This window comes from Tachyglossus aculeatus, chromosome X1 (assembly GCF_015852505.1).
Source record: "Tachyglossus aculeatus isolate mTacAcu1 chromosome X1, mTacAcu1.pri, whole genome shotgun sequence".
Lineage (NCBI taxonomy): Eukaryota > Metazoa > Chordata > Mammalia > Monotremata > Tachyglossidae > Tachyglossus > Tachyglossus aculeatus.
Genome location: NC_052101.1, coordinates 18705870 through 18721581, shown reverse-complemented (window position 1 = coordinate 18721581; position 15712 = coordinate 18705870). Strand labels below are relative to the sequence as shown.

Genomic DNA, 15712 nt, shown 5'->3' with positions numbered 1-15712 from the left:
CACGTGCATTCGTGGAAAGGGCGGCAGTGCCCATCTGTCCCCATTGAGGCTACACCCCGGGGCATTTTTCCTCTTCTCTGGGTTCCACCCGCACTCAGAAACCACCACGTGGAACGGAATGGCAAACATATGGTGGGGATCCCGGCTCCCGGACGCTTGAGAGAGCTCGGGATCCAATCTCCGACAATAAGGGACTGATTGCCTTTTTGCCTTTCCCTAGACACCGAATGAAACACTGTGGCCAAACTGTGTTTCCTCATGAGGTATAAACTAGTGGCATCTGCTCTTGCTCCGTATGCCTTGGGGCCAGAGAGGAGGCACGCACCCATGTTGTCATAGGCCCGGTGGGCAAGGGTGCAAGGGATGCCCTTCTCGGGGATCCTCACGCTCACGTCTCACCGATGGCCGCGCGGACCCCAAAGGCCACACATCCACTCAGCTGCCTGCCCGGACCAGCCTGGCAGGTGCTTTTGAAGACTGAGGGCTCTGGGCTCTGCTGCAGGGGAATTAGCGGCACTTCTTGGCTGCTTGGCTATCGCCGGTTCAGTAGGAAAGGTGATTTGATGTGCCTTCCTTGGTTACTGCTGCTCTGCTGCCCCTCAGCAACTCAGCACATGCAGATAAGAGAGCATAACCATTGGGGCCGTGGACCAGAGTTTGTGCTTGTCCGCTGTGGCCTCCGAGGCTTTTCTCTCTAACTAACTGCCACACAGACACACTCCCTCTCTCCCTCTCTCCCCCACCCCACCCTCTCCCTCTCTCCCCAAAATGGGGATTAAAACTGTAAGCCCCAAGTGGGACATGGACTGTGTCCAATCTGCCCAACCAGGCCTAATTTCTACTTACCCCATAATAATAATAATTATGGTACTTAAGCGCTTACCACATGCCAAGCACTGTTCCAAGCGTTGGGGTAGATGCACGATAATCGGGTTGGACCCAGTCTCTGTCCCACAGAGGGTTCACAGTCTTCATCCTCATTTTACAGATGAGGTAACCGAGGCACTGAGAAGTGACTTCTAGACTGTGAGCCCACTGTTGGGTAGGGACCGTCTCTATATGTTGCCAACTTGTACTTCCCAAGCGCTTAGTACAGTGCTCTGCACACAGTAAGCGCTCAATAAATACGATTGATTGATTGACTTGCCTAAGGTCTCACGGCAGGTGGGACAGATTAGAACCCAGGACCTCTGATTCCCAAGGCCCAAGCTCTTTCCACTAGGCCATGCTGCTTCTGCCAGTGCTTGGCATTAGAGTAAGGGCTTAAATGCCAAAAATTATTTACGCGGACACACAAACCCCCAACCCTTATCTTATAAGCTTCAGCTCCATCTTTCTGGGAGGTTCTCAGAGAATGAGCATGTGAGGATTCTCGCTCGGCCCTTCAGAGGTCAGGCTGGTGGCCTTGACCTCTAGGAGAGCTGCGGGATAATCTTCATTGCTTTCCCTGGGAGTCACAGGGCATAGGACCCTGGCCTGTGACCAGAAGGGTTAGCTCAAAGGAGAGTCTGGGGGTGGGCCGTCTCCAGAATACCAAGAGCAGCAGTTTTGGGGTGACCAGCCTGGAGGAAAGTTCTTTGGTTTTTAGGGAATTAGGCTTCGAGGCCATCCCCCCACAGCCACACGCACACAATCATATGATGAGGTGGGGACACGCTTCAGAGGACTGCTGGAAGGGAGGGTTGAAGGAATTTATTTCATCACTCCTCCAAGCGCTCACCTTCCATACCCAAAGAGATAACCACTGAGTCCCCGGGAGTCCCCGGGATTCGCCTTAAGTCCGGAGAAACCATGAGCGGTGCAGCCGAATGGAAATGTCACTGAGGAGTCTTCCCGTGCAGCCGAATGGAAATGTCACTGAGGAGTCTTCCCAGAGGTAAGGATGTGTGTGAAATGGGAGTTTCCACAAGGCTTGGTTTTCTGTGGGGTCTTCTTTCCTCTCGGGGCTGGGTTAGTCAGGGAACGCTCGGGTGAAGTTGTGGTAACTGATCTTGTCTTCGTGGGAACACAGCCTGATTAGCTGGAAAAGAGCAAGCAGAGCAGGTGACCAATGCAAGAACCGTCGAACAGCGAGTGGTTGGGATTGCCAGGGGAGTGAGTGGGGAGAAGCAGCGTGGCCTAGCGGGAGAGCAACAGCCTGGGAATCAGAAGGACCTGGGTTCTAATCCCGGTTCTTCTACATGTCTGCTGTGTGACCTTAGGCAAGTCACTTCACTTCTCTGGGCCTCAGTGACCTCATCTGCAAAATGAGGATTAAGATTGTGAGCCCTATGTGGGACAGGGACTGTGTTCAACCTGATTAGCTTAGTACAGTGCTTGGCACATAGTAAAGAGTAAAACCACCCCCCCTCTCCCACCAAACTTCTCTGGGCCTCAGTGACCTCATCTGCAAAATGGGGGTTAAGATTGTGAGCCCTATATGGGACAGGGACCCTGACCATCCTGACTAGCTTGTATCTTCCCCAACGCTTAACACAGTGCCTGGCACATAGTAAGCACTTAAAAAGTACCATTTTAAAAAACGTTTAAAAAGAGGAAAGGGAAGGAAAGGCGGGGATGGAGCCTTGCACTATAAACCGAGGTATTGCCTGGCTTGGAGGGCTTCGTTCCCAGCCCGAACTTTAGGGACTTGCCAGGCCTCTGCCCACGCCCCTTCTGCTTCGGACCCCGACCTCTGACGTGGGTTCCAGTTTCAGACCACGACCGGTTATTTAGGTTAAGGATAACTATACATTGGAATGACTTCTGCCTGCCCCCTCTTAGAATGGAAATCCCTTGGGGCTAAGGATCGGGTCAGAGGAAATGCCCGGGCACGTAATTGCTGTAGGACCGAGGATGGGATGAATAGGGACTGCAAACTCATCGTGTGTAGTTATCCAGGTCAGAGTTAATCGCCTTCGTTTCTTTCCAGCACTAGCTAGGGTGCTTCCCACATCATAAGTGCGTAATAAATGCCCACTGACTGTTGGATGGCGTGGTTAAAGAGTTGCACTGCTGACCTGCAGGGAAAGGCTTTTAACCCATACTGGATTCTTTCCTCCTGGGTAAGCGATTGGCTTAGGGCAGAGGAGTTAGGGTTAGAGTGTCCTTTTGTTTCTCAGAGGAGGGCTGACTATCAGAGTTCCCCCTTTGTTCCCTCCACCTCAGGAGCAGAGCCAGGGACCCCTTGAGGTTTCCCTCTCCAGACCCCAGAGTTCTAGATAATTCTCCCACCCCGCTGTGCCCCCCACAGTCGATGAGCCTGGTATCTACAGGACCGGGGGGTGCTAATTGTTCCCACTTGAATGCCGGAGAGAGGGGAGACCTGACCAAACCGGGAGCCTCTCGGCTCCCCTGCCCTGTCCCTCCGTGGGAAGCACGGAGTGGAAAGAGCACGGCCATGGGAATCAGAGGACGTGGGTTCTAATCCCAGCTCTCCGCCACTTACCTGCTGTGTGATCTCAGGCAAGTCACTTCACTTCTCTGGGCCTCAGTTTCCTCATTAGTAAAATGGGGATTAAATCCTACTTCCTCCTACTTAGACGGTAAGCCCCATGTGAGCCAGGGACTGGGTCCAATCTAATTACCTTGTATGTCCCCTAGCACCTAGCACAGTGCTTGGCACATAGTAAGCCCTTCGTTGGGTAGGGATTGTCTCTATTTGTAGCCGAATTGTACTTTCCAAGTGCTTAGTACAGTGCTCTGCACTCAGTAAGCACTCAATAAATACAGTTGAATGAATGAATACCAAAATTATTATTATTCTGCAAGGATTATTCAACCCAACCTGTGAGCTTAGGTTGCCTTCACCTCCCCTCCATCCTAGCCCAACTGGGATAATTACAATGTACTTAATGGTACTTACTGAGCACTTGCCAGGTGCAGAACACTGTAGTGAGCTCTTGGGAGAATACAATAGAACGGAGTTGGTCGACATATTCCCTGCTAGCAATGAGTTTACAGTCCAAGGGTAAGGTAATCAGATCTAACCCAGTCCCTGTCCCACCTGAGGCTCAATCTAGGGGAGAGGGAGAACAGGTATTGAATCCCCATTTTACAGATGAGGAAACTGAGGGCCAGAGAAGTTAGTGTCTTGCGCAGGGTTACACAGCAGACAAGTGGCAGAACTGGCCTAGTGATCTTTCCACTTGGCCACGTTGCTTTTGAGTCCCTAGGAAAAAAGACCGTCAGGGCCCAGCTCAAACTTCTCAATCAACCCCCAGATTGAGCAGATACGATGTGCAGAGCACTGCACTAAACGCTCGGGAGAATACGCTACAAACATACAAACGGAATTGGTTCGACATGATCCCTGCCCACAGTTAGGGCCCTTCCTGTCCCTACTGCTGACCTGGTTAATAAGGCAGTTGTTGATTGGCACGTTTAACGTATTGCAGAGGGCAAAGAACATGTCTCTGTCCACGTATCCAGATCCATCCTTGTCGTAGGAAAGGAATGCCTCGCGCATCCTGCTTTTAGGCAAATAGTTCTGTTGCTTGAGCTGCTCCTGTATCTGCCCTATTAGCAATTCCATTTCCTTCTCGTCTGGATTGTCTGCAGTCATGTGGCTGTGGAGGAAGGGAGGAAATGACTGCACACGGAATTTATTCCTGACCCGTCGCATCTGGCTGACTAAGGCTTCCGACGAGCCTACCCAGTGGAGTTTACGGTGGACCAATAAGCTTCACGGGGCCTCAGTCGGTCAATCGTATCTACCGAACGCTTACTGTGTGCAGCACACTGCACTAAACGCTTCGGAGAGGACGATATAACCGAGTTGGGAGACGTGTTCCCTTACCACAGTGAGCTTAGCTCCTCTGACCAGTAATTATAAAAAGAGTAGCTGCTTGTCCTTAACGCTTATCAATCAATCAATGGTATTTGTTGGGCGCTTACTGCGTGCGGAGCACTGTACTAAGTGCTTGGGACAACGTAGTACTACAAACGTGGTAGACACATTCCCTGCCCACAAGGAGTTTACTACAGCCACAACTTTGGTTCAGATAATTGAAATATCACAGTTGGACTACCCACTGTTGTTCCCTCCCTCTTGGCCCATTAGTCCGTACTCCACTCTGACTAATTGGGAGCCCCGTGGGGGATAATAATGTTGGTATTTGTTAAGCGCTTACTATGTGCCAAGCACTGTTCTAAGCACTGGGGCAGATACAAGGTAATCAGGTTGTCCCACGTGGGGCTCACAATCTTCATCCCCATTTTACAGATGAGGGAACTGAGGCCCAGAGCAGTTAAGTGACTTCCCCAAGGTCACACAGCTAAGTGGTGGAGCTGGGATTAGAACCCACGACCTCTGCTGCCACGCTGCTTCTCTAATGATCTCATATCTCTCATATTTATCGAGAAGCAGCGTGGCTCAGTGGAAAGAGCCCGGGCTTTGGAGTCAGAGGTCATGGGTTCAAATCCCGGCTCTGCCAGTTGTCAGCTGTGTGACTTTGGGCAAGTCACTTCACTTCTCTGTGCCTCAGTTACCTCATCTGTAAAATGGGGATTGACTGTGCGCCCCCTGTGGGACAACCTGATTGCCTTGTAACTGCCCCAGCGCTTAGAACAGTGCTTTGCACATAGTAAGCGCTTAATAAATGCCATCATTATTACCCCAGCTCTTAGTACAGCGCTTAGCACATAGAGCTTAACAAATACCATAATAATAATAAAAATAACGATTATTATTATCATTATTATTATTACTCCCCAACTGGGATGGAAGAGTAACACACTCGGACCTAGGGTAGGTCAGCTCTGGTAGGGAGTCCACTGTGGAAGTTTGGACTCGTGTGTAGAGCAGTGTTTATGGCATTCACCAGTACTTTGAGCTACCAAATCTATACCCCTATCTGCTAGTGAGTAGGATGCTGGTGACTCAGTAACCCTGTGTGTTTTTTTCGCCTTTTTTCCGTAAAGTGAGCCGCCTTTTTAATCAGAGGGAGGTTTTGCATCTCTGGTGCTGGCTCTGAATTTCGGCACCGTGCGGGAGGCAAGGGTGAAAGTTGACTCCCACCAGCTAGGAGAGGGCAGGAGGCCAAGGGGCTGAAAGGATCCCCCCCCGCCACGGCCCCCGGGGATCTGCCTGCCCAAAGAGCTAGAGCGGCGGGAGCGAGGGCCAGCCCTCTACGGGCACCGATGGTGCTGCTCGTGGCTGCAGGAGTGGCTTTTGGATGGGGGAGGTGCCGCCACGTTGGGGCCAAATTTGCTCCTTGGCAACCATGCCAGCGTGGGGCGGTGAGGGTGCGGAGGAGAAGGACAAGCCAAGCCAGCACCAAGCTCTGCCCAATCTCTGCCCAATCCCTGCCCAGCCAATGCCAAGCCCTACCCAGTCTGCCCAAGCACCACCCTATCTCTACTCAAGGCCCACCCAGCCAATGCCAAGCTCCTCCCAATCCGTCCAAGCATCTCCTGGTCTCCACCAAGCCTCACCCAATCTCCGCCCAAATCCCGTCCAGTCTATCCATGCCCCGCTCAATCTCTGCCCAAGCCCCACCCAATTTACACCCAGGCCCTGCCCAGCCAACGCCAAGACCAGGCATTAGTCTTCTGGACTGTTTTTAATTACTTTTTCCCCTGGTGCCCTCTTGCCATTTTGGGAAGTACCAGATATCCAGAAACAGGGTAGCATTGTTTCCCAGAAAGGCCAGCCTTAACCTTCAAAGGGATCCTGGAGGTCCAAAGTTTACAACTATTCTGCCTTCTTCCCTTTCAATTAATCAATCAGTGGTATTTATTGAGTGCTTACTGCTTGCAGAGCACTTGGGAAAGTACAAGACAGTAGAGTTATAACATTAATAATTATATTTGTTTGCCAAGCATCATCATCATCAATCATATTTGAGTGCTTACTGTGTGCAGAGCACTGTACTAAGCGCTTGGGAAGTACAAGTTGGCAACATATAGAGATAGTCCCTACCCAACAGTGGGTTCGCAAGCACTGTTCTAAGCACTGGGGCACACACAAGATAATCATGCTGTCCCATGTGGGGTTCATAGTCTTAATCCCCATTTTACATATGAGGAAACTGAGAAGTTAAGTGACTTGCCCAGGGTCATACAGCAGAGATGCGGCGGTACAGAGAGTAGATTGGCATTAGAGAAGTGTGTGGTTTGGGTAGTAGTAGACCACTGAAGTAAGGTGGGCGGGTGAATGGGGGTTGGTAGAGTGTCTTAAAGCAGGTGGTGAGGAGTTTCTGTTCGAGGAAGAGGTGGATGGGCAACCATTTGAGGTTTTTGAGGAGTGGGGAGATACGGACTGAACTTTCCTAGAAAAACGTTCCGAGCAGCAGAGTGGAAATATGGACTGGAGAGTGAAGAAACAGGACAGGGAGGTCGGCAAGGAGGCTGGTGAAATAGTCAAGGAGAGAAAGCAGAGAGAAGCAGAATGGCGTAGTGGATAGAGCAGGGGCCTAGAAGCTTATGAGCTCTAATCCAGCTCTGCCACCTGTCTGGTGTGTGACCTTGGGCAAGTTACTTGACTTCTCTGGGCCTCAGTTACTGCCTCTGTAAAATGGAGGTTAAGACTGGGAGCCCATGTGGGACAGGGACTGTGTCCAACCTGATTTGCTTGTATCCACTCCAGCGCTTAGTATAGTGCCTGGCACAATCAATCAATCAATCAATCAATCAATGTCGTATTTATTGAGTGCTTACTGTGTGCAGAGCACTGTACTAAGCGCTTGGGAAGTACAAGTTGGCAACATATAGAGACGGTCCCTACCCAACAGTGGGCTCACAGTCTAGAAGGGGGAGACAGAGAACAAAACCAAACATATTAAAAAAATAATAAAATAAATAGAATAGATATGTACAAGTAAAATAGAGTAATAAATATATACAAACATATATACATGTTTGTACATGTAAGTGTTTAACATGTACATGTAATATGTACATGTACATGTTTAACACCCAGTAAGTGTTTAACAAACACCACCGTTATTATTATCATTAAAAATGATAAATGCTTGGATTAGTGTGATAGCAGTTTGAAATTCTCGGGAGAGAGGGAGAGAAGGAAGGAGAGAAGGAGAGAAGAAGAATAAATGGGGGTAATTGGAAGTGGGAAAATCCTGTTTGGAGGCGGAAAGTGAGTGAACGTATTCAGGCATTTAAGGATCTTTTCTGCAGCAAGATGCAGACATCAGGATTTGCCTGCCTAATTGACTGGATGGGCATCTCGAGTGTCTTTCTAAACTCCTTGGCTGGATTAGTTGATTATGGTGGCTGTTAATAAGTGGAGAATTTCAAACGTGGCAACTTTCTTTAAGAAAATAAAGCTCCTTTACCACTTTCACCAGTCCCAGGCTTGGAGTTTGAAGCTAGGACTCCCAGGCCGCTCCTCGCAGTAACGGATATCGAGTACGAAGCTAGAATGCGAGTTATCAACTCGTGTGTCCGAGTGAATATTGCCCCTCTCCTCCCCAGCACCAGTTTTCTGAACTCTTTCCCAATGCCAAGAGACTGTCTAGGGTGTTTGGCTTTTAGGAGTCAGTTGGAGTCAATTTACAGATGGACTATAGCATGTGTTAGTGACCACAGCAGAGTTAGAGTTACACCCACTGTGCTGGCTGTTGGGGGCGGGACCTACGCAGGGCCCATTGGAAAAGGAACAGCAAATTGAGCGTCTGGGTTTATTTCAGGAGAATTCCCTAGGGGAAGAATAAGCCTAACTGCTTGGTGGCCTGTCAATGCAAGAGGAAACCAAGGTTCTTGTAGCCCAGGTGAGAACGCAGGGCAAGTCTCTCCCTGGCTCCACCTTTATCGCCCATAAACAGCACCGCAACTTTATGGGGGAACTAATCCTCCAAAGGGAAATGCTAAAAGCTCCGATTTCCATCTAGACTCGGAATATTTTTCCTAGAGCACTCTGGAAAGATCCTACCCTTATCCAGTGTGAAATCATTTATTTCCTGACATAGCAGATATTCTCCCCCTGTCTCTACATTCCCACCCATCCCCATGTTGCACAGGGTAACTCAGTCTTAGGACGCCTTCACCAGCAACGAGATTCGAAATTCACTGGTCCTGGCCTTGTCTGGCCTCTGAAGAAGTGTGAATCCTGCCTGGTGGATCCCTTCTTACTGCGTGGAGGAGGTGGCAGAGGAGAGGGGTCTTTCTGATGGAGAAGCACTGAAATGTCTTCAAGGGCCCATTTGTCCTAACCGGTGCTTCTGATTCATTCTCCCCCGGGAGCCTCTGACACCCAGTCTTTCCCACGCAGTTTTAGCCAAAGGGAGGCATGCTAGAAATGAAAATGGCAGAATGGGGCAAGAGACTTGGTAGTATTTAAAGAGCCACAGAGGGCTTGGCATAGTTGAGATAGAAGCCCTACCCAAACAGGACAGAAGAGGTTGGAGACACACAGACATAATCTGAGAAGCAGCGTGGCTCAGTGGAAAGAGCATGGGCTTTGGAGTCAGAGGTCATGGGTTTAAATCCCGTCTCCGCCAATTGTCAGCTGTGTGACTTTGGGCAAGTCACTTCTCTGTGCCTCAGTTACCTCATCTGTAAATGGGGATTAAAACTGTGAGCCCCCTGTGGGACAACCTGATCACCTTGTAACCTCCCCAGCGCTTAGAACAGTGCTTTGCACATAGTAGACACTTAACAAATACCATCATTATTATTAATAGACAATAGAGACGCACACACAGTCATAGAGACTGGGAGAGAAAGAGTGAGAGTACCTTTTAAAAATGCAAAGGGATACTTTCCCTAGTGGCTAATCTTAAAGGAGGGTGGTGGGCAGTTTGAGCAAAAGCCTGGATTTTGCAATCAGCCATTTGCTGTGGCTGAGGATGGGAATTTCTCCTTCTGCTTGGACGTTTGGGATCACGTCCAGTGGAGCAGCCGGTCTTGGGGAATTAAGTTCTCTGCTTTTCCCTCTCTCTCTGGTCAATCTTCAGGACACAAACGGTGACTGGAGTTGAAGCCCGGGGAACCAGACGACGATCTGCACGGCAGAAAGGCTGGGGCCTTCCGGAACAGACTCTGCCCCTAAACACGCTAGTTATGCAAGCCAGGAAGCTCCAGGGCTGTGCTGGGACTCCCAGTTGGACGATTAACACTTGAACCACGAACTTCGTGACTGATACCTCAAGCAGCCCTAACGTGCACACACAGGCCTGTATAGCAGTCCAACTAGCCCTCGGAGGAAAATGAAAAGCCAAACTGTCTTCAAGTTTGGATCTCCAAAGCCCCCAGGTGCCCCAAAGCGACCAGCATACTTATCCATTTCCTGCACTACAGCTTCCTGTTGGCGAAAATGGTCCTGGAGAGACTTGAGCGTTGCCGGAGGATAAAGCCCCGCCTTGCTTTCCAGGTACTTCAGCACGTACTCGTCGGCATCGATGATGATGAACCTGTGGCCAAAAACTGGGAGAGGGAATTCTATGAGCCCTGTTTTTTTTTTATTATGGCATTTGTTAAGGGCTTACTATGTGCCACATGCTGTATGTAATAATAATAATAATGATAGCATTTATTAAGCACTTACTATGTGCAAAACACTGTTCTAAGCGCTGGGGAGGTTACAAGGTGATCAGGTTGTCCCAAAGGGGGCTCAAATTCTCCTAGACTGTGAGCCCACTGTTGGGTCTCTGTATGTTGCCAACTTGTACCTCCCAAGCGCTTAGTACAGTGCTCTGTACACAGTAAGAGCTCAATAAATACGATTGAATGAATGCATGAATCCCCATTTTACAGATGAGGTAACTGAGGCGCAGAGAAGTTCAGTGACTTGCCCAAAGTCACCCAGCTGACAAGTGGCGGAGCCAGGATTTGAACCCATGACCTCTGACTCCAAAGCCGGTGCACTTTCCTTCTCCGTACCAAGTGCTGGGGTAGATACAAGCTAATCAGGCACAGTCCAATGGCCCACATGGGGCTCACAGTTTTAATCCCTATTTTACAGGTGAGGTAACTGAGATACGGAGAACTTAAATTAATTCAATCATATTTATTGAGTGCTTACTGTGTGCAGGGCACTGTACTAAGCGCTTGGGAGAGCAGAATTTAACAATAAACAGACACATTCCCTGGCCACAACGAGCTAATCCATTCATTCATTCAATCGTATTTATTGAGCGCTTACTGTGTGCAGAGCACTGTACTAAGTGCTTGGGAAGTACGAATCGTCAACATATAGAGACGGTCCCTACCCAACAACAGGATTTGCTCAAGGTCAGCAAGTGGAGGATCGTGGATTAGAATCCAGGTCCTCCTGATTCCCAGGCCCATGCTTTATCCTCTAGGCCACGCTGCTTCCCTACTGGGTTTCTAAAGGACTGAAATGAGGAAAATCGCATTGACCTTAGATGCGATTGGTACCTAGCTTTCCATCTGCCAACAACTAAAAAAATCCTGACCCAAGGTTTCCCAGTCTGTTCAACATACAGGCAGGAAACTCTGTATATTTGCCTGCAATCTTCAGGGGATTATTCCAATTTAGTGCTTAAAATAGATGGAAAATAATAATAATAGCATTTATTAAGCACTTACTATTTGCAAAGCACTGTTCTAAGTGCTGGGGAGGTTACAAGGTGATCAGGTTGTCCCATGGGGGGCTCACAGTCTTAATCCCCATTTTACAGATGAGGGAACTGAGGCCCAGAGAAATGAAGTGACTTGTTCAAAGTCACACAACTGACAAGTGGCAGAGCCGGGGTTTGAACCCACGACCTCTGACTCCAAAGCCCGGGCTCTTTCCACTGAGCCACACTGCTTCCCTAGAAGTGAAAAGTGACCTAGTTGGAGTTCTGTTGGTACAATGTGGCTCAGTGGAAAGAGCCCAGGCTTGGGAGTCAGAGGTCATGGGTTCTAATCCTGGCTCTGCCGCTTGTCAGCTGGGTGACCTTGGACAAGTCACTTAACTTCCCGGTGCCTCAGTTACCTCATCTGGAAAATGGGGATTCAGATTGTGAGCCCCACCTAGAACAACCTGATTACCTTGTATCTACCCCAGCGCTTAGAACAGTGCTTGGCACATAGTAAGCGCTTAACAAATACCAACATTATTATTATTATTATTATTAGTAGTAGTAGTAGTAGTAGTAGTAGTATTACAAAAAATGAAGCCCTTTTTAACCTAGGTAGAGGCGGGAGACTTGGGGGACCCCAACCCTAACGGAAATAAGGCCTGGACCCCTAGAAATGTTTTCCATCCAGGGTGCAATACCACACACTCACACTCTCACCTTCCCAATCGGGGCAATCAACCAATCTATCGTATTTATTGAGCACCTACTGTGTACAGAGCCCTATACTAAGCATCTGGAGAGTACAATATAACAGTATAACAGACACGGTCCCGGCCCACAACGGGCAAGAGGGCAGAAGACTTACTTTCAACCACAGCGCCAATGAAGAGATCGCCGGGCTCGTAGTAGGAGGGGTCATTTGCCGAGGAGCCCGGCTTTGGGACTCTAGTCTTGCCAAGGAATTTGCCTCCAATTATGCCCGAATTGCGCACTGGCGGCTCGTAGATGCTGATGGTGTCGTTGGATAGGAAGAACGAGAGAATGAACCGGCGGGGCCTGTCTTCAGGGATTGGAGATTCCTGCGGGGGAGAAGTGGGGGAAAAGAAGAGAAAGTCATCGAGGTTCATGACGAGAATGGAGAGCAGTGGCGCTTTTGCTGAGTTAAAGTTAGCCCGCTGTTGGGTAGGGACCGTCTGTCTCTATATGTTGCCAACTTGTACTTCCCAAGCACTTAGTACAATGCTCTGCACACAGTAAGCGCTCAATAAATATGATTGAATGAATAGTAATAATAATAATAATAATAATGATGATGGCATTTGTTAAGCGCTTACTATGTGCAAAGCACTGGTGTAAGCGCTGAATGAATGAAAGTTGGCGGCAACTATGACCGGAGCAGGAAAGGCACATTACTGTCTTTGAAATGCTTCACTAGGGTCATATATATACAGGCAATGTCAACTCATTCATTCAATCATATTTATTGAGCGCTTACTGCACTAGGCGTTGGAAAGTACAATTCGGCAACAGATAGAGACAATCCCTACCCAACAACGGGCTCAAAGTCTAGAAATCTCATCCTCACACTATGTACTGGTGCACTTTTAAAAAACAATCTTCAAATTACTAATAAACTCTTTGTAAAATGACCAGACACCTCGGACATTACTCTTTACTAGAAAAGGAAATAAAGTTGGAGGATAGAATTACTATTTTCTGGCAGGCACAATGTAAGAGAATAGAGCTTGAGATGGTAGTCCAAAAACAGGGACAGAAGGCGGCAGGAGAAACAGATATTTTGTGGACAGGGATCGTGTCTAGCAACTCTATTGTATTGTGCTCTTCTAAGCATCTAGTACAGTACTCGACATACAGTAAGCGCTCAATGAATACCATTGATTGAGGGCAGGGACTGTAATATCAGAGAGAGCCAAGTTGATCCTATCCTTCTCTGGAATCTTATACCTCCTAGTCCAGATCTATATATATATATATATATGTCCAGATATTTATATATATAGGTTTTGACACCTGTCTACATGTTTTGTTTTGTTGTCCATCTTTCCCTTCTAGCCTGTGAGCCCGTTGTTGGGTACGGACCGTCTCTATATGTTGCCAATTCGTACTTCCCAAGTGCTTAGTACAGTGCGCTGCACACAGTAAGCGCTCAATAAATACAATTGAATGAATGAATGAATGTCCATCAGCACCTGCACTTTACATGAATGAAACCTAACTCAATCAATCAATCAATCAATCAATCGTATTTATTGAGCGCTTACTGTGTGCAGAGCACTGTACTAAGCGCTTGGGAAGTACAAGTTGGCAACATATAGAGACAGTCCCTTCTCAACCCACTTCTCCTAATTTTTCAGCCTCCTTCTGCCACACCTCATCTCACCTCACTGAGGTGGGGACGTGAAACAGCCAGAAGTAGGGAAGTGTCTGCTGGGCTTCTTCCATCAACCCAAAACTCCTCACTCTCAGCTTCAAGGCTGTCCATCCCCTCACCCCCTCCTATCTCACCTCCCTTCTCTCCTTCTCCAGCCCAGCCCGCACCCTCCACTCCTCTGCCGCTAATCTCCTCACCGTGCCTCATTGTCACCTGTCCCACCGTCGACCCCCAGCCCACGTCCTCCCCCTGGCCCGGAATGCCCTCCCTCCGCACATCCGCCAAGCTAGCTCTCTACCTCCCTTCGAAGCCCTACTGAGAGCTCACCTCCTCCAGGAGGCCTTCCCACACTCAGCCCCTTTTTCCTCTCCTCCTCCCCATCCCCCCTGCCCTACCTCCTTCCCTTCCCCACAGCACCTGTATATATGTTTGTACAGATTTATTACTCTATTTATTTTACATATACATATTTACTATTCATTTTGTTAATGATGTCCATTTAGCTTTAATTCTATTTATTCTGACGACTTGACACCTGTCCACATGTTTGGTTTTGTTGTCTGTCTCCCCCTTCTAGACTGTGAGCCCGTTGTTGGGTAGGGACCGTCTCTAGATGTTGCTAACTTGTACTTCCCAAGCACTTGGTACAGTGCTCTGCACACAGTAAGCACTCAATAAATACGATTGAATGAATGAATCCCTCAGTGGTGAATCAATCAATTGTATTTATTGAGTGCTTACTGTGTGCAGACGACTGTATTAAACACTTGGGAGAATATGATACAACAAAGTTGGTATATACATTTAATCAATCAGTCAATCATTTGGTGGTACTTATTGAACGTTTACTGGGTGCAGAGAACTGTACTAAGTGCTAAGGGGAGTACAATAGAGGAGCTTACAGTCTAGAGGAAGAGACAGACGTTAAAATAAATGACAGATATGTATATAAGTGCTGGGCCAGGATTGGGGGGGAGGGCGTTTAGGATGGGGTGAATATCAACGTTGACGGAATACAGACCCAAGAGCATAAGCAACACAGAAAGGAGAGGGAATAGGGGAAAGGAGGGCTAAGCTGGGAAAGACTTCTTGGAGATGGAATTTTAGAAAGGAATTTGAGGTGGGGAGAGAGGCAGTCTGTCATACGTGATGAAGGGGGAGGGATTAAACTGTAGACTAGTCTATAAGTTAGTTGTGGACAGGGAACATGTCTACCAACTCTGTTATATTGTACTCTCCCAAGCACTTAGTAAGGTGCTCTGAACACAGCTCAATAAATACGATTGATTGATCGATTGATTCCAAGCAAAGGTTTCTAACCCAAAGAACCATACATTTCTCATGGCGGACAGCGTTGGCAGGAGTCCTGAAAATAGCTAGTCGTGTTATTTTGATAAGGCTCAGGTTCTCTGTCATAAAGTCTTTATATCTGGTCCCGGGCTCATCACCTCAACACAATCCTACCTGCTCCAGATCCCTGAAACCTTGGCACCAGCTTTGACTCTTTCCTGTCTTTTAACTCAAGTGTTCAGTTTGCCTCAAAATCCTGCCTGTTTTATCTGCACAATTCTTCCCAGGCCCATCTCTTCCTCTCCACCCAAATGGTCACCACTTTAGTTCAGGACAAATCCCTCCACTCCTCACAACCCCCTGATAGCTCCCCATTTTCCTCTGCATCAAGCAAAAACTCTTTGCCTTTGATTTTGAGGTTTCCCCCCAGCAACTCTTTATATGCCTTTCAGGAAAGAAAGTTCCAACAGTGGCACTTATCGAGTGCTTACTAGTTTCCCCCCAGCAACTCTTTATGTGCCTTTCAGGAAAGAAAGTTCCAACAGTGGCACTTATTGAGTGCTTA

At 48.3% G+C, this 15712-nt stretch overlaps 1 protein-coding gene across 2 annotated transcripts in view; it reads right to left on the bottom strand.

The window, feature by feature from the left end:
* Positions 1 to 1682: 1682 nt before the first annotated feature.
* Positions 1683 to 15712, bottom strand: part of EFHC1 (EF-hand domain containing 1) — a 41149-nt gene continuing 27119 nt past the window's right edge. Inside the window, exons 8-11 of one of the 2 annotated variants that reach the window (XM_038772706.1) lie at positions 12331 to 12544; positions 10215 to 10362; positions 4331 to 4547; positions 1683 to 2020 (exon numbers count right to left, since the gene is read on the bottom strand). In XM_038772706.1, coding sequence (XP_038628634.1) covers positions 1952 to 2020; positions 4331 to 4547; positions 10215 to 10362; positions 12331 to 12544 — 648 coding nt within the window. In that variant the 3' untranslated portion in view covers positions 1683 to 1951. The remainder of the gene's footprint in view (positions 2021 to 4330; positions 4548 to 10214; positions 10363 to 12330; positions 12545 to 15712) is intronic. The other variant, XM_038772708.1, reaches the window with a different exon arrangement.